Source organism: Galeopterus variegatus, unplaced genomic scaffold, assembly GCF_000696425.1.
Source record: "Galeopterus variegatus unplaced genomic scaffold, G_variegatus-3.0.2 Scaffold459, whole genome shotgun sequence".
NCBI lineage: Eukaryota > Metazoa > Chordata > Mammalia > Dermoptera > Cynocephalidae > Galeopterus > Galeopterus variegatus.
Genome location: NW_007726570.1, coordinates 137,636 through 161,712, shown reverse-complemented (window position 1 = coordinate 161,712; position 24,077 = coordinate 137,636). Strand labels below are relative to the sequence as shown.

General features: G+C 34.8%; 1 protein-coding gene across 3 annotated transcripts in view; it reads right to left on the bottom strand.

The window, feature by feature from the left end:
• Positions 1-1,836: 1,836 nt before the first annotated feature.
• PHF6 (PHD finger protein 6) overlaps positions 1,837-24,077 on the bottom strand; it is a 50,070-nt gene continuing 27,829 nt past the window's right edge. For 2 of the 3 annotated variants that reach the window (XM_008569030.1, XM_008569032.1), the window contains 6 exons: positions 17,256-17,422; positions 16,974-17,117; positions 15,860-15,964; positions 12,170-12,303; positions 5,324-5,453; positions 1,837-4,988 (listed from right to left, as the gene is read on the bottom strand). In XM_008569030.1, the coding sequence (XP_008567252.1) occupies positions 5,324-5,453; positions 12,170-12,303; positions 15,860-15,964; positions 16,974-17,117; positions 17,256-17,422 (680 nt within the window). In that variant the 3' untranslated portion in view covers positions 1,837-4,988. The remainder of the gene's footprint in view (positions 4,989-5,323; positions 5,454-12,169; positions 12,304-15,859; positions 15,965-16,973; positions 17,118-17,255; positions 17,423-24,077) is intronic. The other variant, XM_008569031.1, reaches the window with a different exon arrangement.

The following is a 24,077-nucleotide window of genomic DNA, read 5'->3' as shown; positions in this document are numbered from 1 at the left end:
GTTGTAGCATGCATCAATAATTCATTTCTTTTTATGGTTACATATTACTTTTATAAATAAAAAATCTGTAAATAATTCTGATTTTAAAAATACTCAAACACCTCATGCTTTTGTGCAAATCACTTTTATAGAAATTCAGCGACAACAGCTCTAAATCCAGTGTCCGTATGAAAGCAGTTTATTTCTGTCTCCCCATTCCGAACACTCAAACATCTAGTCTCTCAGGTCCCATTTAAAAGGTTACCCCCTCAAACAGCATTTTTGTTTACATGTGTCTCTTTATTAGAATATCATTCACACAGCAGACCTAGTTAGTTCTTTGCCTAGCTGCATTTTATTTTCTCTATCTCCCCACCACTGCCCCACCCCCAACACAATAACACAGCCACAGAGAGGCATAGGCAAAGTATATAATTTGGATTTTTATGAATCTGTCATCTTTTTTTTTTTGTCCTTTTTGAGACCGGCCGCACCGCGCTCATCCAGTGAGCGCTGTGAGCGCACCGGTCATCCCTATATAGGATTCGAACCCGCGGCGGGAGCGCTGCCGTGCTCCCAGCGCTGCACTCTCCCGAGTGCGCCACGGGCCGGCCCAAATCTGTCATCTTTTGACAAGGACTCAGGTCTGGTTGATTGACTCCTGTACACTGACCATATGCAGAACATGTCTGCTGCAGTGTAACACTTTTAATTAACTTTCATAGTAACTAGTAGTTTATAGTTTTTATCTTCTGAATAAAAATCAAGATTATGTTTTTGCCTCATGTCCTTAATGTCCAGTTATTTCATTATCTGAAAAGGCAACGTTATGTAACGTTAACTGATACATAAAGTAGCATTTTGCCTTCACAACTGAGGACTCTAATATATAAGTACAGGAGGGACTGGGTTTTTCTCTTAAAAAGATGGACTGGCCATTTGCTGGCCATAGAATCTTCCTAGGAAATTCTACCAGTTTTATGCTTTAAAATTACCTCAGCAAAGCTCGCTGGGTGGCTCAGTTGGTTAGAGCCCGGTGCTAGTGACTGCAGCTGGAAAAATAAAATAAAACATAAAACCAGCTTTCAGTAGTTTCAATTAGCTAAGGAAAACCACATAACTTTCCATCTCCATATTTGTATTGTGGCAATTAAAATGAGGCTCAATAATGGATTTTAAACACACTCTCTCTCTCTCTCTCATGCACGTGCCAGGTATTATTAGGCAGCATTTTCAGTAAAGTACATCATCTGTGTTCCAGCATTGATCAGAACCTGTTACTTGATTTTTTTTTTCTCCTCTGAGTAGGAATGCAAGTTAGGAATTGCATGTATGAAATGACCATATTTCACTAATTAAAACTTTGATTTCTGCCCTGGATGTAACCAACCTCAATATATGAGCACTGTACTAGAAGCAAGCTGTCCATGGTAATGGAAGTAAATTTAAAACTATAAGGTGGAATCCTTTCATGATAAGGATATTAATCCTGAACCCCTATTGCCAAATGGATACATTGTACTAGGAGTTTTGGTTTGATTATTTTCAAAATCACCTTCTGAAGTTCCAGAGGACTCGATTTAAGCCGTAGGTATCTGAACCACATAATAAAAGAACCAAGATTTAATGCAGTTCTATTGCACTGAAAAGACTGCTATTTCTCTCCATGATAAAACCTTTATACTGTGAAACTTTGAACTGTATTCAAATCACATTTTTCTTTCTCTTATACTTGTTTAACAAGTCATTGAACTAGGAATTTCACCTTAAATAAAACAAGACTAAAAGAAACACAATACTATTGCTGTTATCAAATAAGCTTCATTATACACTTTCACAAAAAAAGACATACAAATATGAAAGTCATAACTCATTTATTGAATGAATAGTATATGCAAGAATACCAATAAAAGGAAACTAATACTACAAACTACAATTTTGAAAATAAAGCCAATGTAACAGGAACAAAATATACATAACATGAGAGGAATGTTTGATTTTTTACCCATATGCATTCCTTATCTTTACAATTAACCTAAATGTCTGTTAGAACAAAACTGTATGCCTTGGTCTAACTTTAGTGCTTTTTAAAAAAGCAACAACATTCTAGAACACTTTTTCTTTTGCTTTGAGATATTTGAGATTCACACATTTGTTCAAGTACATAGATTCTGATTCAAAGGTAGATCTAAAGATCTTGTTATTCTCTTAATATCTTGAGTAGCATGTACTTCTGAGCAAGTACTATCTGAATTTCTAAAATTGCTGATCCTTGAAATAAAATTTCTTTCAATTGTGGGTTTTTAATAAATTGAGATGAAAGTAAAAGTCCCTCCTCCCCCCTTCCCCAGGAACAAAGAGCTCTTATTAAAGTATAGAAACTCAAGTCTATCTTTCTACTCTAAAGAATATTGCTTACTAACATTTCTGGTAAGGCAATAAATGCTCCAGAATAATCTTCAATATACGCTTGCAAAGATTACACTGTTTAATATCAATAACAAAAATAAAAACAAAAAAAGGAAAAAAAAAAAAGAAAAAAGAAAAGAAATGACGCTTCAAAAATTCAGGCTAAAATATGCATAAAACACAGTATGGCAGTATTTCTGGAAATGATGGAAATGTTATATACTTATCAAATAATGTCATGCTTATTAAAACTACAGTTAAGGATTTAAGAGATGTACAGTAAATACACTGCTGAGGTCCATTTTTCTAAATATTAATACCACAATGTAATTACTACCCAGAAGATCATGATGCTACTTGGGAACATAAGTACTGTACAATTTTTACATTGTAAGGCACTTTTACTCAGCATGTGACGAAAACATGGATAGAGAATCAAGATATTGGAGGTTTACAACCAATGGTGATTTTTTTCATGTGACTTCAATTTACATTTCAATTTTTAATGAACGATTGTTTGGCCAATCACACCACAGTGAGAAAAACAGGTAGTCAGCCACTTATCTAGCCAACCAAAAGGTAAAGTGCTATTCTGGTTGCTAGTGGCAGAGAAAGGGCTGAAGAAACCCATACAAAGTCATACATTTTACTACATGATAAATCCATCAACTGACAGCTGTAGTATTTGAAGTCCTTTATATAATTATTGAATGGCCATGATTACCCTTGGCACCTTCCATTTTTCCTAAAAACTCATTACAGTAGTTGTCCAAAAATGAAGGAGCTCTGTTGTTCCATGGGTAAGTCTATGGCACACAATGTAAAAATGATCTGAAGACACAGTGATTTGAAGATTTTAAAAATAATGATTTTCAAGCTGTTGTAAGGAAATAAAGTACAGATCCTTTGGGAAAAGTCACATAGCTTGGTAAACAAACACCTAGATCTGTCCTTGCACTTCAAGTCATGATGAATTTTGAAAATAATCACATACACACAAAAAAACCCAATGGCATATTAAGAGCAAAAGGAGAAAACGTATAGGGCAACCCACTACTAAAGCTAGTTTCCTTCTAAACATAATTATAAAAGATGGTTAAAATAAAGCAAGCATTGAGTCCCTTGACTTAAGTAAATTTGTGAATACACACTCGACAAACAAGATCATAAGGGACTAGCAGTTAAAAAATAATCAGTCATCAAGCACAGTGTAATTTTCCACCTGTTACATTTTTTAAATGCTGTTCTATCAGCTGCAGAATATTTCAATGTACAGTCAAGTTAACATGTTATTTCTTATTTGCAATTTCGCTTTATTGTGGTAGGTTAACTAAAAATTCAGAAGTCAGAATCCCTACCCTTGGTATTGAGGTGCTATGGTAATATTAGGCAGACCACAACTAAAGTTTTTTTTTGGTTTTGCCATAAAGAAATATATAAATGTGCTTCAGCAGGTAAATGGAAGAAAATATCACTAGCTAGAAATGCCAGTGTGAAAATCCTTTCTAAAAAGCTGGGTTCTTAGGCTTTCATAAACAATTCTGATGATCAATAAAACACCGAGCCCTACCAGAAGAAAAGTCGGGCACCAAAGCCTATTTAATAGATAACGAAAGCAATGACTGAAAACATTAAAAATATTAAATAAGGTTTCTAAAATAGTGGTCACAAAATTAAAAATAAATACTGTCTTACACAAAGACTGTTTTTTACTCCTACAGCACACGAGACCTCCTTACATACTTTGGGCCAATACGTGAAGTGTTCCACACGATAGGGCACTTGAGAGGAACGGGTTTCAGACATAGTGTCTAAAGTCCTTAGCGAGTGGTAACCCTTTAAATCTTAAAGAGGTTAATTTGCTGTTGCCAAATGTTAGTTTAAACTTGAAAGGATTCAATCATTTTGCCAGAAGCTCTTTGTATGACATGGAAAGAGAAGAGGTGTACTGTCAAGAGAATTTTGGCATAAGCACTGGAGCCCACAGCTTATATCACCAGTTGCCGAGTCCATGCTGGTCAGTGAGAACAACTTTAACAGGAACCAAATGAAAAGCTTTAGCACACTTCTTGGAAGAATTTTTTAGCATGTGCTGTCAAAGCCAAGAGAAAAAGAAGGTTCTCTTCATTTCTAGCCTCCATTACTTGAGTGTGGAAAAAAAAAAATCCACAAATTACCATGTGTTGCCACCAGAGGCATGTTTGCATTGTAAAGTAAAATTTGCTTATGCTTTTCCTTGAGTATGAATTCACTAAACAAACTCAAACACATTCTAACAGTAGAACTTTGTTCAGTCCAGAAATATAGCTTACTTCATTTCAATGTCTGCTGTAACTGTTGACACTATACACAGGGTTAATAGTGTTTCAACTGCTTCCCAGAAACTGCAAACTACAGTTACGTAATATCAACATGTCAAACTCAGCCATCTAGTGAAGGCTCATGAAACAAACAAGACATTTTTAGGCAGTTCAATGAAGGATCTAAGAGTTGGGCAGTAAAAAGTTACAAACCCTTTTTGATTTTAGAAAACAGTGAAAAAAGAATAGTAGTTATGGATGTCTTATTCATTCCCAGTTTTCTAACTCTGTCCCATGAACCTGTTTTAAAAGATGATAAAAAAATGTAAAATATGATGCTGAGGGGAACACAATCAATATAATGTTATTGAGGAGTGAGAATATCTTATTGATTTAACATTACTACTACATTTATTGATAAAGTGGATAGCTTGCTTTTACCATTGCAAAATCAGCTAGTTAAAAAAAAACAACAAAAACTATGCAAGCCTACACAATCCTTAGCATTCTAGTAACATGCCCTTAACTAAATATAATAGGATTAAAAAATCTTACTGCATACCACTACTTCTACATGTATTTAATCAGTATATATCGTATCCTGACAACGGATGCCATATAATTAACTTTCATACCTAGTTTCCATTAAGTTGCTGCTGGGTTAGTTGTTGCTGATCAATTTCTACTTTTACCCGGCTTTTACTCTCTCGTTCCTCATCTTCTTCATCTCTCTCATCATTTCCACTATGATTTTTACAATATAGTCTACAATGATGAAAGACAAAAATCTCAGTGCTTTGTCATTGTTGATGAGAATACATTTATGCCACCATTAAAGTCACATTTCAGGAAAGATATATATATTCTATATATACTGCTGCTTTCACATTTTATGAAACAATTTTACTCAGACTCTTCAAGTGCCTGTTCGTCATTAGTGTTGTGGCCTTCATTAGAATACCTTCATGAGTCATCCAACAGTTTTCTGGCACTGCATTTGGCTATGTCTTTTTTTTTTTTTTTTTTTCTAGGTTTTTAAGATTACTTTTTAAAAAAAGTTTTAGTTAGGTGACTATGATAAGCCAAGCATGATTTCTTTCTTAGGGTTTCCAGAGTTTCTTAACCTGTGGACTAAGGAGTTACATCAGTTTTGAAAAATTCTCAGGCTTTATTTCCCTAAACATTCCTTCTGCGTCAGCACCACGCCCACCCAGTGAGCAACCGGCCATCCCTATATGGGATCCGAACCCGTGGCCTTGGTGTTATCAGCACCGCACTCTCCCGAGTGAGCCACGGGGCCGGCCCATGGCTATGTCTTTTTAAACCTAGACTGGTCCCCCCGACTTCATTTTTTCTCGTAACACTGACTTTTTTGGATGAGAACAAACCAGACAGCTTGTCAACTATACTAGATTCTGGATTTGTCTAATTGTGGTACTATTTTATTCAGTTCTCTCTCACCTTGAACTTCCTATAAACTGAAAATAAGATCTAAGGGCTTGCTTAGCTTCAGGTTCAACTTTTCTTTCTTACAGTCAGACACTTTGTAGGTGATCTTGCATACTTCAGGCGGCATGTACTTTCAAACTGTCCTGCTATTACTGATCATCTGATTAAGGTGGTGGTGATGGCCAGATTTTTCTATTGTAGGTTTTCCGCTTTAAAAGTAGAAAGTAATCTCTAGAGTGATACTTTGACATCATGCTGTTCCAACAACCTTTTTTATTTGGGTAAATACACTATATATATATTTTTTGTTTGTTTTTTGGTGGCTGGCCAGTACAGAGATCCAAACCCTTGACCTTGGTGTTATAACACTGCACTCTAATCAACTGAGCTAACTGACCAGCCATATATATACTATATATTTGAAATTCATTAAGTTTTTAATAGAAACAGTAATGTAGGTGATTTTGGACAAAGGATGAGCTGATCGGAACTCATTTTTAGGTCAGTTAAACACAAGATAACAGTAGAACAAGACTTAGAAAATGTTCACAGGATGCCCTCTTGTGGTCAGCAATGCATAAAAGATGATCGTATTGGAGTTCACATGTTGCAATATGATCTAAACTAGGTCTAACATAGAATAAAAGGCAGGGAAGGTGGGGTGAGGTTGGGGAGACAAGAACAACTGACTTCAATCTAGTTTTGCTCACTATTTTTAGTCTTAAAACATTTTCAATAACTTTCAAAGAACTCTGGAGGATCTGTACTCTTTAAATTAATGCACATTGGGAACTACCTCTTTTTGTTTATTTAACCATGAGTTCAAATATCAAGAATGAGATTCCTACACAGTGCCACTTATGAGACATCTTCCCCCAAAATCTAACCTGAATCTAATTAAACCTTTGAACCAACTTGTGGTTTACAGAAAATATGGGGGAGAGGGGTAAAGGCACAAGTTAAATGGCATCATGAAATAGCAAACAGACAAATCTGGAATGCTGAACTTTTATAGGACAACTTACCAGGGTTCTTTAACAAGTAGGGAGGAATAGGCAGGAGTGGGGTGAGGACCGCTCCATATTAAGACAGACTTAAGAGACATATCAAATACAATGGATGGAATTTGTATGTATCCAGATTTGAATAAATCAAGTCTAAAAAGACATTTTCAAGACAATTGGGGTAATGTGCAAATGGACTGGGTATGAGATGATACTAAGAAATAATTGTTAACTTTATAAAGTATAATAATGGGATAGTGATTATGTAAGAAATATCCATATTTTTAAGAGATGCATACTGAAGTATGTAGGGATAAAATGACAAGAGATCTGGGATTCTGCTTTAGCATACTTTAGGAAAAAAACAACAGCCGAAACAACTGTAGCAATAACTTGGTAACTACTGATAATGTGGAGCTGTTATACTATTTTATATTCGTGTACAATTAAAAATCCTTTTAATAGAGTGTTTTGTCTAAAAGGACATATTCTTTGTTGTCAGAACAAATTTTAACCTCTTTATGGGATTATTTTTCATTTGTGGTATATTTTCCATAGGCCCACCAGTCTAGGTGCCAAAGTCACAGGTGTCAACTGGTGACATAAAATCCCTGCTGTCACAGAACTCAGTTTTTTAGGGGGAGAGACTGACTTTTTTTTTTAAAAGGTCATATTTAAATAGTTTAAAAATATAATAAAGACAATAGAACAGAATAAACATAAATACAAATCATCATATACTCCTCCCTCTTCTTTTGAATATGAATATAGTCAGGATCCAGAAAGGGCTGGTAATGAGGAAAGCCACATTTAGGAGATAGGGAGGCCATTTCATTCGGAAATATTCTTCCTTGCACTTCCTCATATTTGCCCATTCTTCTCTCCCCAAACAATTTGCATATAGACTCTCATTTGAATTCAATGGTCTCTATCTGGAACCCACATTATAAGCAGATTTTAGAAATGCATTTCAATGTGAAAAAATAAAAAGGGAAATTCAAATCATCATGGATCCCAGTGCAAATATTTTTGTTTAGAGATAGTCACTGAAACATGGTTTTCTAATACCTAAAAAGTAAAAACAGCCTAAATGTCTAAAACAGGAACTGAAAAAACAAACTCATATACCCATACAATAGAATTCTATGCAACCATTAAAACAGATGTAAAACTGTTTAATGTCACAGAAAAAACGTCTCATACAGTAAGTGAAAAGATTATAAAACAATGAGGGGGATGGCTGGTTAGCTCAGTTGGTTAGAGCATGGTAGATAACACCAAGGTCCAGGGTTTGTTTTTTTTTTTTTTTTAAAAAGATGACCGGTAAGGGGATCTTAACCCTTGACTTGGTGTTGTCAGCACCACGCTCAGCCAGTGAGCTAACTGGCCATCCCCATAAGGGATCCGAACCCGGGGCCTTGATGTTATCAGCACTGCACTCTCCCGAGTGAGCCACGGGCCGGCCCAAGGTCCAGGGTTTGATCCCTCTACCACCCAGTTAGTTTACAGGAGAAAAAAAAAAAGAGATTATAGAACAGTGTATATAAGAAAATCTTGTTTTTATAAATACACACATATACACAATCACATAAATATCTAGAAGAAAACATTTCAAAAGATTTAAAATTGTTATCTCTGGGTGGTAGAATTAAAGTTGACCTTTTTTCCTTATCTATATTTTCCATTTTTCCAAAATGAAACTAATTATTATAATAAAAATATCTAAAGTTAAAATGTAAATATAATAATTCTTCATATAATCTGATTTTAGATAAATAAAATGGGCCTGTTATTTTTAAATGTTAGTGGCTACTTTATAAATAATGTACTGCTCATGAAAATATTCAAATACCACAGAACCATATAATGGAGAATACAAAATTGTCTCTCCTCCTCCTCCATCCCTATGCAACTAACAAGACGTAATAACCATCAAGATTGCTGAATATGCTTCTAGAGATTTTTCCGTGTATACAAAAACACATAGACACATACAAGTGGAAGGATAGGTGAGCAAAAAGATGGTAACCTGGGTCCCTGATGACACTGAAAACCTGACTATGACATCTGGACTGCTTCCCTCTGCACATCTTTTAGGTAAGAAACAACCCTCTATCTTGTTTAGGCTGCAATTTTTTTTCATGTTAATATAATCATTGCAAATAGAAAATTATACCACATTCATTCTTCCAGATAAAACTGTCAAAAAATTTGGATTTGGGGCCGGCCCGTGGCTCACTCGGGAGAGTGTGGTGCTGGTAACACCAAGGCCACGGGTTCGGATCCCATATAGGGATGGCCGGTTTGCTCACTGGCTGAGCGTGGTGCTGACAACACCAAGACAAGGGTTAAGATCCCCTTACCGGTCATCTTTAAAACAAAAAAACAAAAAAACTTGGATTTGATTAAAATTATATGAAATTTATAGACTAATTTGGTGAGAACAGGCATCATTCAATGCTGAATCTATCAAGGAATATATTTCACCATTCAGTTGAGTCCTGTTTTTTTAACATTTTTTTTTCATATTTCCTTAGGATACAGCTAACACTTTTGGAATCACTTGATGAAGAATATCATTTCTTCCTTTTTTTCTTTTTTTTTGATGGCTGGCTGGTAAGGGGATCCAAACCTGTGATCTTGGTGTTACAACACCCTATTCTAACCAACTGAGCTAACTTGCTAGCCCCAGCTGAGTCCTTCTTAAATGCAATTTTTTTTTTTTGTCTTTTTTCGTGTCCGGCAACGGATCGCAACCCTCAGTGTCGCGCCCGTACCGGACCGGGACCGGCAACAGGATCACAACCCTCGGTGTTGTGCCCGCACCTCGCTCAGCCAGTGAGCGGGAACCGGTCTGTATGTGGGATCCGAACCCTCAGCGGGAGCGCCGCCGCGCTTCCCAAGCGGCGCACTGTAGCAGTGCGACACCGGGCTGGCCCCTTAAATGCAATTTTTTTAAAGGTGGAAAAAGCTCACCTACTGTGTGTGTGTGGGGGGGGGGGGTTGATGATGGTCATTTGTCCTTCATTTTTTCTATTACTGGAATTTTTTTTAAAAGTCATCTCATATTCTGCAACCTTACTGAGTTCTTATTTTAATAAATTCAGAGTTGATTCCTTTGGAATCCATTTTCTTGGTAGACAATGATATCAATAACGAATATTGATCACTTTATTTATTATACATTTTTCTTTTGTTGCACCAGCTTAACCCTCCAGAAGAATGTTGAAAGTAATGTCGGTAGCTGGTATTCTTGTCTTGTTCCTCACCTGAATGAAAGTGTATTTAGTCTGAGGGTTCTCAATTAGAGGTGAACATGAGAATCACCTGAGGAGTCATCAAAATACATGGTTTGGGCCTCAACCCAGACCTACTGAATTTTAATCTCTGTGGGTAGGGCCCAGGCACAAATGGTTTTTATGAGGGCCCTAGCCACCCCCAGGTGATTCTGAGGCTACCTCTGGTTAAGAAGCGTTGCTCCTTTGACACTAAATAAGTTATTTGCTGTTGTTTTCTCACAAACACCCTATTAAGATTCCTAGCCTACCAAAAGCTCTCCTGCTACATTACTTTAAAATTCAGAAATTGATGCAGAATGTTAGCAAATGCCTTTTCACTATCCATCAGGAAGATGACAGGATTTTTCTTTATTAGTTATAATAAATTGCATTAGTGTACTTCCTAATTTTGAACAGTCTTTAAATTCTTAGAATACAGAGCTGGATCTGACTTGCTAATATTGTATTTAGAATTTTTGTATATATATTTATAAAAGTGAGACTGGTCTATAGTTTTTGTTTGTTTGTTTGTTTGTTTTTTAATATATCTTTGTCAGGTTTGGTATCACAGTTATTTAAGCTTTACAGAATGAACCAAGAAGTTTTCCATCTCTTGGTATGTGCTGGACTTCTTTAAATAACATTGGGATTATGTGTTCCTTAAAGGTAGAACTCACCTGAAAAACATTTATACCTTTATTATTAAACAAAGTTTGGCAAATTTTATAATACAGCATTAACACCTTATGCAGGCACTCAGATGACATGGTGACTGCTTGTGCAAACTACTTTTTCACACAGAATACTAGATCCTGAAGTCATTGGTTTATTGCATACTAGGCACGTGAGAGTAAAAAAGTGCTTTACAATTCTTAAAGCAAATCAAAGTTCAGGGATCCCTACTAACTTACTCTCCATTCTATTAAACAAATGGAACCATTATAGGTAAACATTGATATCACTAACCCAAGGCAGCACAGGTAAGTGGAAGACCCATAAAAAAAGAGGGTGATATGCAATCCCAAACTCCAATCCTTACTCTTCCATCATCCTTGTGAAAGAATCTTTTGGCTTCTATCTTCATAACTACATTCTGTTCTAGGCTACGAACAATTCTCATTTGGACCAGCAGCAGCAGCAGCAGCCTCCTAACTCATCTCCCCCTTTCCACCCTTGCTTCTGTCCCACCGGCAGGTCTTGCATATGATGTTCTCTCTGCCTAAAACACGCCCCCCACCCATATTCACCTCTGTTCTTCATCTCTCAGCTAAAGCACCATTTCCTTCAGAAAATTCTTAAACACCTCCCACTACAGACTAGTTTAGCTCTTTCTTGTTATATGCTGTCATAGCACTTTGTAACTTTAAAGCACTTAAGTAGCTTGTAATTGTGTATTTATTTGTCTGACCATTTAATTAATAGGTGTCTCCCATTAGACTGTAGGCTTTGGGAGGACACAGCATATGTCTGTTTTGATCACTAGCATATGCCCAGATCCTGGCACAATGCCTGGCACATAGTATAATGTACCACTTCAGCATAATTAATAATGAAGAATAAATGTTAATCCAGAGATATGCAGTCAGAGGAAAATTCTGTTTGCAGTACTCATTCCTTATGTAATATCCTCAGTATTCTACACTTGACTAAACACCACCTAAGAACAGAGATCAAGCAAACTAATGTCACCTACTTAAGGGCAGTTACTTACTGACATGTTTAGGAAAATGGACAATTGTTGTTTTCTTACTTGTAAATTCCTCGTGACATATTTTCAATGTATTTAGCTTTGTCTTGTACTCCACAGTGGTAATGGTAAGTCTTAACACAGGCTTTTATTTCACATCCAATAGTAGCACCAGGCTGACTGCAAAGTGTACATTTCTGTTTAAGGAAAGAGAAAGAATAATCATAAGTAGTATTTCAAAGTTTTGCAATCTTACTATTTTAGTCATATTTCAGCCAAACATTCCAGTTTACAAAGAAAACAGCAGCCATTTTCTATTGAAAAAGAGTACATTGTATTATTATTAATTTATTTTTTTCTAAAAGATGACCGGTAAGGGGATCTTAACCCTTGACTTGGTGTTGTCAGCACCACTCTCTCCCAAATGAGCTAACCGTCCATCCCATATAGGGATCCGAACCTGTGGCCTTGGTGTTGTCAGCACCACACTCTCCCAAGTGAGCCATGGGCTGGCCCTTATTTTTTAAAATTTATCTTCTTATTTTAACTTATCAATATACAATGTAGTTGATTTTTGTGTCCCTTTACCAATTCCTCTTCCTCCTCCCCCTATCAACATCATATCTGTTCACTTGTCTTAAGTTCAAGGAATTGTTGTGACTGTTGTGTCTTCTTCCCCACCCCCAAGGTTTATCAAAGTATGGTTTACATTGTACATTGTATTATATACCATATAATTTAAAGAGTACATTGTCCACGAACTTTTTGAAGTACCCTCGTATAGATAAGATACTCCTTAAACTCAAAGGAAGAATGATATTGTATATTTTAGTAGTTGGCTTCTTTTCCTCCCTGAGATCAGATCCTTTCCTATTACGACTGGGGAAAGAATGAGGAACAGGAAAGCAATCCCCTCAGAGAGGGATCACTACCAAGTAGGCAAAGGGACGAAGGGCTGAAATCTTTTCAAGACTTCTCAATTTGGCCTAGATCAGCCTTGCCAGAAGAATGTTCCGAGATTAAAAGGTACCTGTTGAAAAAAGGGTTTCATAGTCAAATAAGTTTGAGAAATGATAGGTTAAGCAGATTCCTTTATTGCAGAACTTCTTACAGCCTTTTCTCCAGGAAGGGTGGGTATAGTAAACACTTTCCAAGTTTACTGAACTCTAGATGCCCTTTTACTTTTGGAGGGGTTGGGGAGCATCTTGATTAACTAGTTTCTTATGGACCACACTTGGAGGAAATGCTAGGTTAGTGTTTACCTAACCTTCAACAATGCAGAAGTAAACGATAAATGGATAAAAAGAATTGAATTGTTATCCTAGTCACCTATTTGGACTTTAGCTTTATGAGACAACATTGCTCTGTATGATATGATGAAGTACATGTTCCCTTTTTTTAGTACTAAAATTCTTTATAAAAGAGTTTCCTTTTTAAAAAAGTAATCAAAGTACCAAAAAACTAAACTGGATCTAAATGGAACAGATAATAATTTTCACACCTTCAAATATGCATTTCCACACACAAAAAAGAGTTATTTCTAATGGATTCAGACAAAGATCATAGGTGTCTGAAACCATGAAAGATTGAAGGGGAACCTCGCAATGGAGGTATCAGACTCACCACCTAAATCCAAGGATCAGACATTATGACCTGTCTGATGTGACAAAATATGGATGATATAGTCATACCTGTGAAGTATTCTTACCCCCAGAGTTGAAACTGTATCTAATCAAGTCTTAACATATAATTTCCACTTTAAAAGAAAATATCACAGATAGAGACACAAGTTAAATGGTATCATGAAAAAGCAAACAGACAAAAACTGTGGGACATTCTACAGGACAATTAATTCATTTTCTTTGACAAGTCATAGCATACAAAAAAAAGGAACAAAAACAAAAAGATGAAGGAGGAACTGCCCTAGATTACTTAAGGGATATCTAAGAACCTAATGTAACCTGTAGTCCTCCCTTGGATCCTGATTCACATAAATCAACCTTACAGAGATAATTTTGAGACAGTTGGGGAAATACAAATATCAAATGGGTATTAAATGACACTGAAGAATTATTGTTAATTTATTTAATTAATTATTGTTATTTAAAATATTGTTAATTATTGGGCCGGCCCGTGGCTCACTCGGGAGAGTGCGGTGCTGATAACACCAAGGCCCCGGGTTCGGATCCCACATAGGGATGGCCGGTTCGCTCACTGGCTGAGCATGGTGCTGACAACACCAAGTCAAGGGTTAAGATCCCCTTACCGGTCATCTTTTAAAAAAAAATAAAATAAAATAAAATAAAATAAAATAAAATAAAATAAAATAAAATAAAATAAAATAAAATAAAATAAAATAAAATAAAATAAAATAAAATAAAATAAAATATTGTTAATTATTGGGCCGGCCCGTGGCTCACTCGGGAGAGTGCGGTGCTGATAACACCAAGGCCCCGGGTTCGGATCCCACATAGGGATGGCCGGTTCGCTCACTGGCTGAGCATGGTGCTGACAACACCAAGTCAAGGGTTAAGATCCCCTTACCGGTCATCTTTTAAAAAAAAATAAAATAAAATAAAATAAAATATTGTTAATTATTAATTTACTGTGGTTAGGTAAGAAAATGTACAATTTTTAACAGACATACTGAATTATGAGGAGGTGAAATGATATGATGTCTGACCTCTGCTTTAAAATACTTCAAGCAACAAGAATAAATGGCATAGATAAAATGAGTACTGCAAATTCTTGATAACTGACGAATCATGATGACGGAGAGATGTATGTTACTAGTGTTTCTAATCTTGATGTGTTTGAAAATTTTCACAACAAAAAAATTGCAAAATTAAAGTCATTTCTAGAGCCAATTGCTGTCTTAAAGACTTTGCATTCCACTGATATTTTATAGTATTCGTAAGCTTTAAAGGAGTAAGTGATCAATAAAGATGCCAATATTTCTTTAAGTTACTTATTAGTAACTTAGTATGTTTAAAACATGAGATAAGGCACATTTTATGAAGAAAACTTTAAAGCTATGATAAATATTTTAAGAAACATAACTGTTCATGTGTACTTTAAGAAAACAGAAGGCCCTGAAAATCTTTTCCTATTAAAAAAAAAAAAAAAAGAATTAATAACATGGAGAGGTTCTCAATGCTATATTAGGGTTATGGAATTTTTCTTTAAGCAAGTTTACACAATATAACATTTTAAACTTTGGGGCCGGCCCGGTGGCGCACTGCTATAGTGCGCCGCTTGGGAAGTGCGGTGGCGCTCCCGCCGAGGGTTTGGATCCCACATACAGACCGGCTGCTCACTGGCTGAGTGAGGGGCGGGAGCAACACCAAGGGTTGCGATCCCGTGGCCGGTCCCGGTCCGGTACGGGCGCGACACTGAGGGTTGCGATCCGTTGCCAGTCACGAAAAAAGACAAAAAGGAAAAAAAAAAAAAACTTAATATAGTTTGTCACATTCGTATCTTCACTTATTTTATTAAAGAGCTCGCAATTACCCTGAAATAGAAATCTTCTCAGTATAATTCTCCTAAGCAATGAAGCTACATAGAAAGAGGAGTAAGTTTCAGTAACGTCAGCATCCTTTATTATGTTACAAATAAGTCAAATATATACTTTGGTTTAACATATGAACGACTTTATACTAATTTTTTTAATCTGGATAAATTTGAGATGTGTTCTAAATTTAAAGCAGAAAGTCAAGAGTAATGTTGCATAACACAAATATAAAAACCACAGACCATTCTTTTTCCTCGCTTAATCTCCTGAAGTACAGTTTTAATATCAAAATCCCCAAATTCTGCTCTTGATGTTGTTGTGAGCTGGACTGTGCCAGAAGAAAACAACTAGAGAAGAAAAATACAGGAACATTCAGAATGTGTATGAGAAAAAGATTAAACAAGATAATAACGAACATGTTATATTATTTCAATTTCTTGAGAAAGATGATTTTTCCTTAACAATCAAGTACCAACTCAAATACTTTTAATATATTCATGTCTGATGAAAATACAATCCAAAAGAAAGACACTAAAATAAAACTAAAATTGCCAGTGTGGAAATAACCCGCTTCAAACAACAAAGATTTCAACAGTGTTACCCTGCTTTCTCAACTGTTTTACATTTCCATGGAGTTTTAAAAAATAGTTTAAATAGGTAAATTTTAACCATAGATGCAGATCAGAATCACCTGGGGATTTTTTCCCCCCACCCCCTCAAATAAGACATGTCTGGGATCTACTCAATGGGAGTCCTAGGTGCACATATTTTGGAAAATGCTCCCTGGGTAAATCTGATATGCATTCTGGTTAAGAACCTCTGATATAAATAATATAATTAAAAAAAACACTAATCATAAATGAGTAATTCAATACAATCTTACTAAAAAAATTTGTGTGTTCTGTAAGTCAGGCCTGGATCCAAGGATGCAAAGATAAAAACAACTTATCTTCATCTTATTCTTATCTTCAAAGGATTTAAGAATCTAGTAGGAAAAATAGGCTCATAAATGAATAATTGCAATATAGTGTATTAAGAACAATAATAGAGATATTTATTAGATTATAGTGGAGGCCTAAAATATCTTTCATGACATGTTTACAAAGCTGAAATTTTTAGTTATGAAACAATTAACTATAGATTATCTTGAATACAGTAACTATAATTATGATTACTTCAAATCCTACTAAAACATAAAGGCTATTATTTTTCAAAATCTAAAGTTTATTAAGATTTGGGATTACAGAATATACTATTCATTACTCTAAGACACTAATGCTGGGTGGGGCGAGTGCTGTATTTGGTTACTAACTAAATGACTGTCAAAAAAATTTGGGCTTAAAAGTACATGCTTACCATGCACTTATAATGTGCAGCTGCCTTCTTGGCATTAAATATATGCAGTTTTCCTCTTGCTTCATTTTCTTCCTCCCCTACATGACAAAATCCACATTTAGGCCTGGTGTCACTAGGGCTGCTTCTGTGTGGAGACCTATCTCTCTGCAAAGGAAAAAAAAAAAAACAAAAAAACTTAGAAAAATATCCATGAAAATGTGCTATCAGTATTTCAAGTTTATTTAACATTTTAAATGATGAACTTTACCTATAGAGACAGTTTAAATAAAGTTTTCTACTTACATAGGAACTACTTTCCATTTCATCTGTTCCATGGGAGGATGTGGACCTGGTATCTTCCGACAGCCCTTTAAAATTAGTTTTTCTTGGCCTTCCTTTGCGACTTTTCTTTTTACTTTTAGGTGATGAGGGCTCCAGTTCATGTTCATTAAAACTGTCTTCTAAGTCAGCTGCTTAAAAAATGAACAAAAGCTTTATATAAACCAATCCTAAAATGAGCATTAGTTCATGCGTCCTTAACATACGTTTCTCTAAGGAATGAAATCGTCTCCATAAATGAGGAGAAATGGTCTGTGGTATATTCAATATAGCAACCTAATGTTTCAGAAAAATGCAACAAAAATCATATACAAAAAATTTTATCATAATCATTGTAGCCTTAATTATTTCCTTCCGATTTATAATTCCGTAAAAGTAAGTTTTGTGATCTTGACTGTGTACACAAACTCTAATATATTAATTTTGAGAATTAGCTTGTGTCATTTTTTCCTTTACCATACGTTTCAAAGAGTTTAACTTCACATTATTGGTGAAATTAGAACACTTACCTAGAAAATAAACTTACTACCACTTAGAAACCTAAATTAAAATAAAGTAGGTATATAAAAAAAAAAGAATAAAAAATAAAGTAGGTATATTTGTGTTTTCCAATATAGAAGCAATACATGGATTTTAAAAATTTATGTCAGTTATAATGAAATAAAATTAAAACTTCAGTTTCTTAGTCACACTGACCACATTTCAAGAGCATATTAGCCATGTGGCTAGCTGCAACCTTACTGGACAGCACAAATATAGACTGTTTCCATCATCCCTGAACAGTTCTATTGGACAGCATTGGTCTAGATAGCTCTTTAAAGCATAATGAAAACGGAATGCACAAATTCAAGAAGGAAGTCATCTGTAATCTAACTGATCACGCAATTAAACAAACATGCCGTATGAAAGGAATTTCTAACACAAGCAATAGAAAATCTATGTTGCAAGTTAGTAGTGTGTACTTTAATGAATTAAACAAAATTACATAGAAATTTTAGAATTGCATTTCCCAGAAATTTTGAGGGCTTACTGTATACAAGACAATGTATTTAGTATTCAAAAAATGAACAACCAAATGTTCACTTCTCTTAGGGTCAAACTACAGAAAGTTTTAGGCATAGCTCTAATACACTTATTGTTTTATCTTTTATCATGTTATTGATTACAATTCTAGAGACCAATTTCTCAGTGAGAAAGCATATCAACTATTTTCAGATGCTAATATCTTTCCTAATATTTTAAAGGTTTTTTTGTTTGTTGTTTAGAAATAAAAGCACATTCACTATGATGAGAGGCACTTCAATTAGCATACTTGAATATATATATGAACTCAGGGAACTGCAAACATTAGATTGTTTGTAAAACAGTTAATAATAATTTATATGAATGCAACTTCACATAACTATGTTAGGATTTGAGAGAGTTAAGGGGAAGAGGTAAAACCTATTGGATAGTGTTATAGGCAACAAAACAAATTCATGTAAATAACTCTTCCTATAGAGACAGAGAAGTCAATTAAAGACCTTAACACTATAGTTAATTTCATATCAGAACATACTGCCTACTTTAAATAATCAAACTGACAATAGTGAAGACATATAATTTCATTAAAGCTGTTAGAATTACTTGCACTTGCCAAAAATCAAAAATTCGTAAAGTGTGTTTCAGTCATTCTGAGATACATATGTATGTACATATATGAAGGGTCTTCAAAAAGTTAATGGAAATATTTGGATTATCTTTTAATTCCATTTTTCCACAAACTTTTTGAAGTACCCTCTTATGTGTGTATATATAAAACATATTCAGTTATATATGTACATATATATGACATTCAGTTATCTATAATGAAAACAAATATCATTAACACCATAATAACACTACATTATTAAACGTCTACGAAAAAATTACTTAAGAACTGTTTCCATTACCAGCCAACATGACTAGTTTTCCAAATGGCATGTTTGTCCTAAATATGAAATCATTCAGCATAAAATTTCAGGTAATGTTAATAGCAATTGTAAAAATCACAAAGGATTCATAAATTTAACTACGTGAAACTTTCAAACTTCTGAAAAGTGGTAAATTAAAAGTCAACCAATAAACTGGAAAAATATTGGTTGTAACTGTGACAATGGATTAGTGTCCTTATGATATGATAAACTCACATAAGAGTAAGACCCCAATGGGAAAATGAATCAAGGACATGATCAGATAATTAACAAAATATAAGTAGTTAATAAACATACTTCTAAAATACTTAACTTCTGTAGAATCCAAGTGCAAATTAAGTGATATATCATTTTCACCTATCAAAACAGCACTTTAAATAGTTATAAGAAGCTGCAATAAACCCAACATGTGTTAGAAATAAAAATATAGTACCAGCCAGCCACCACACACACACAAAAAGAAATAAAAATATAAAAGAAGTCTCCTCTAAATGGAGAAAGAAACCATGCTTCTGGATAAACAGAATCAACATTAGAAAACCACTTCCTGCTAACCTAATTCAATGAAATTTTGATAAAATGGAACTTAAAATTGATTCTATGGTTTTATGGAAAAGTAAATTGACAATATGCAAGAATACCTTTTAAAAAAGACAGCAAAATGTACTATAAAGCAACAGCAGCTAAAATACTGGCACAATAATAGACATTTATCAGTGGAAGAGAATAGCAGGTTTGAAAACAGACCCATAGTGGTGGCATTTCAGATAAGCAAGGGAAAAGACATGATGGCACAATTGGCTATCCAATTTTAAAAGCTGAGATTCCTTTCCTCACACTATATGGAAAAATTAGAGATGGATTAAAAATCTAATCACAAAATAAACTATAAATATAATATAAAGAAAATACAGATTTTTTTTATAATCTTGGAGTTGGGACACATAAGAAGCCATAAAGGAAAAGACAGTCCTGACTAAAAATTAATACATTTTGTATGACAAAAAGCACCATAAACTAAGTTAAAAGACAAATAAATTGGGAAATTATTTGCATATAGTGACAGAGAATTAATATCTGTATCATAGAGAGTACCTACAAATTAACTTCAAAAAGACAAACCCCAAGAGAAAAATGCACAAAAGATAGAAACAGGCAATTTGCAGAAGAAATATAAATGACTAAAAAAACATGAACAGAAGCCCAACCTTACTAGTGATAATGGAAATGAAAATTAAATGAGATAATCAGATTGGCAAAAATTAAAGACTAATAATATCCAGCACAGGTATGGGCAATCAAACACTGTCAGTGGGAGCATAAACTGGATAAATGGTTTCAGAAGCAACGTGACAGTACTTACTCCCAGTGGTAAATGCACAGTCCCTTTGACCTGGCAACCTCATTTCCAGGACTTTATCCTACAGAGTCATTTGTATAAGTATATATGTACAAGGAAAATTGTTGCAATATTATTTGTAATCATGAAAAAATAAACATAACCAATTTTTATTAATAGACAGACAAATCCTTAAATGAACTATGGTTCTATTTGTTCTATGGAATATAACACTACTGTTAAAAAGAATGAAGTAGATCTTTATGCACTGTCAGGGGAGGAGGTCTGAAATACCAAAGAATAAAAAGAGCAAGTTGCATAACATCATGTATATGAAGTATGATGCCACTGTATTAAAAAAAAGTGTGTGAATGCATATATATGTAAGTTTGTATGTACGTAAAAAAGGCTCTGGGAAGATATACACCAAATTGTTATTAACTAGTCACTCCTAGAGAATGTGATTGGGAGAGGGCTTTTTAAACTACTTTAATTTTAATAGTTCTTTTGTATTATTTAATTTTTTAAACAATGGGCAATGTGCTACTTTTGAAATTAGAGAATGTATAACATCCAATGTGGTGAAAGGTGGGGAGTGGGGGGGAGATGTGATGAGCACCACCGATGGAAATACAACTTAGCATAATCTTTCTGAAAAAAAATATGGCAATGTTATCAGGAACCTTGAAAATAGTTTGTATCCTGTAACCCAGTGACTTCAGTTATAGGTATTTATCCTAAAAAATAAATGAACATGTGAATACAAAGCTAGCCACAGCACCTCTGTTTAAATTCTTCATGGTTGCAACCCATTGCTTTTTTCTCCCCAATTCAAAATTGTGAAATGTTTTAACATTTTAAAAAATTATTTTTTCTTTTCTAATAATAAAAGAACTATCTGTAAAAGAGGTAAAAATCTTCCTTCCACCTCTACTTCCACCTGCTCTGCACTCCCAGCTGGCTCTTAAGTCTCACTAGCCAGCACCCCCCTTACTCCTTCCCTCTGAGGTAACTGCTTTTTTTCTCAACCTCTGTAGTTAAGAGCCTGGGTTTGAGGGTTTGAATTTTGGGTGTGTCACATACTGTGTGTCCTTGGACCTGAGACCTGCCTTGAGGGTTCTTGAATGAATTACATGAATTAGTTCATAAAAAGTATTTAGAATAGTATTGGGCACATAAGACACTCAGTAAATGTTAGCTATTATTTCTTCGCATGTGCAAGTGTTTTTTAAAAGGACACACAAACAAATGGCATTCTAAGCATATTATTCTGCATCTTGCTTTTTCTACTTAATATACCTTGACAACTTTCCATGTCAGCATATACAAATTTACCTCCTTCCTTGTAAGAGCTAATAGTAATCCACTGTATTTAACCGGCTTCCTATTAAATGACTTGTAAGTTATTTTCATTGTTTTTGCTATTATAGGTGTACAATATCTTAAAAGCTTTCATTTTTGTGTGTATAAAAAAGTTGGAAATACAATAAGTTAACATTTGAGCTTTTGAGCTTTTACTATACCAGATGCGCTATGTAGTTTACATTCATTATCTCATTTGAACCTCACAACAACCCTATAAAGTTGTATCAGTTATCTTCGTAACCCTGTTGTACAGATAAGGAAGTTCAAAAACGTTAAAAATTTTGCCCAAGGTCACAAAGCTAGGGAGTGGCAGAGTTAGGACAGATATATGCCAGTGAGTAACTGCAAGTATGCTTTTAAAATGGTAATACTCATTGTCTGAAATACACATTTCCATATTCTCCTGGAAGTTAGAAAAAGGACAGTTATACATATGCTTATTATTATGCACAGAACTGCTCTGGAAGGATATACAAGAAACTGATAGTAGTGGTTGTTTTTAGCAAAGGAATTTGGAAACTGAGGCACAAAGGCAACGGTGGGAGGAAAGCCTATTTACAGTGTATATACTCTTTTGTACTGTTGATTTTTGTACAGTGTTCATGTACTATTCAAAGAAATGAATACAATAAAAAATAAACCGTACCCTTGTATTCACAGCTGTGATTTCTAAAAAATCTGGGCTGATAAGATTGGTGACAAAATAAGGTTGTCCTCCTTCCTGTGCCACCAAACATTCCCAACTTCTTATGAGCACAGCCCCCAGATGTCTATGTCACTTTATAATGGCCAGTCCCCTATTACCTTTCTGTTTGCCTCTGCTATGGTCCCTATGGGGCAAGGGAGTGACCAAATTACCAGGACACCAACTCTCCTCCTACTAGTATTGTAAAGCCCTGTCTGTCCCTTTACTGATTATCTTCTCCTTCTGAACCAATGTTTTCCTTATCTTCCATCTTCCTGGTTTATGCTCCATTTCCTTTCTCCTCCTAAGTTATCACATCAGTTAACAGTGAGGTAGAAAGGACCCCTGGACAAAGTCTGAAACTGGCACTTACTAGATCTTAACTTGGTTAAGTTACTCGCCATTTGCAAGGCAAAGTGTCCTCATGTATCAAATGGGACTAACACTACCTTCTTTATAAGGCCGCTTTAAGAAATTATTTGTGAAAAATGCTTTAGAAACTATAAAATTCTGTTCAACTGTTAGTTATTACTCTTGTTAGTCTATCTTGTATAGACCATAAGGTCTTTGTCTACAGGGGATTCTTTTCTAAATTCTCCCGAGGTGCCCACACCCAGCAGGCACTCAATAAATGTTTGTTGGAATTAAAAAAAAAAAAAAAGAAAGAAAAAAAGAACAGGCATTAAGGTTGGAGCAAGCACCACCACCTTTGCTTTGAATCTTTATGATTGCTACAAAAGGAAAACTAGAGGTCACTTGCCCTGCCTTCTCCAGTGTAAACGTGATGTGCATTTGCTCTGCATTGCCACTCAGCTTTCTGCCTTTTCAGGAAAGGTACCAGGTAAAGGATTTATTTTATTTTATGCATTATGCATATACATATGCATACACAAATATGTAGAATACATACAAAATATATTATTCTTAATTAAGTGAGCTAAAATGAAATATGTCTGGGATGAGCCGATGACTGCTGAAGCCAGGTGATAGGTATGTGGCAGTTCATTATGCTGCTCTCTACTTCTGCATGTTTGAAATTTCCTATAATGAAAGTTTACAGATTGTGCTGAATCAAAGATGAGCATGTACAATGCCTAAAAATACTCTGCACGAGTGGTCAGTAAGTCTGGTGAATCAAAGATAGAATATGGAGTCAGTTCTACATGGTGCAAAGACCACAATGTAAATATGATACTAAAATTTTCCAAGTTAAATCACAAACACAATTTAATTCTATTGTGTTCCAAGGAAGAGCACATGAAGAGTGATAAAAAAGGTACACAGAATTTTAAAGGAATGATAATGACAATGATGATATAAAACACAGTATTTACTGTGTGCCTGGAACATTTCTGAGAGCTTTATATGCATTATTTCATTTAACCCTTACAATAATCCCACAAGGTAAAATTTTTTTTTTTTTTTTTTTTTTTTTTTTTTTTTTT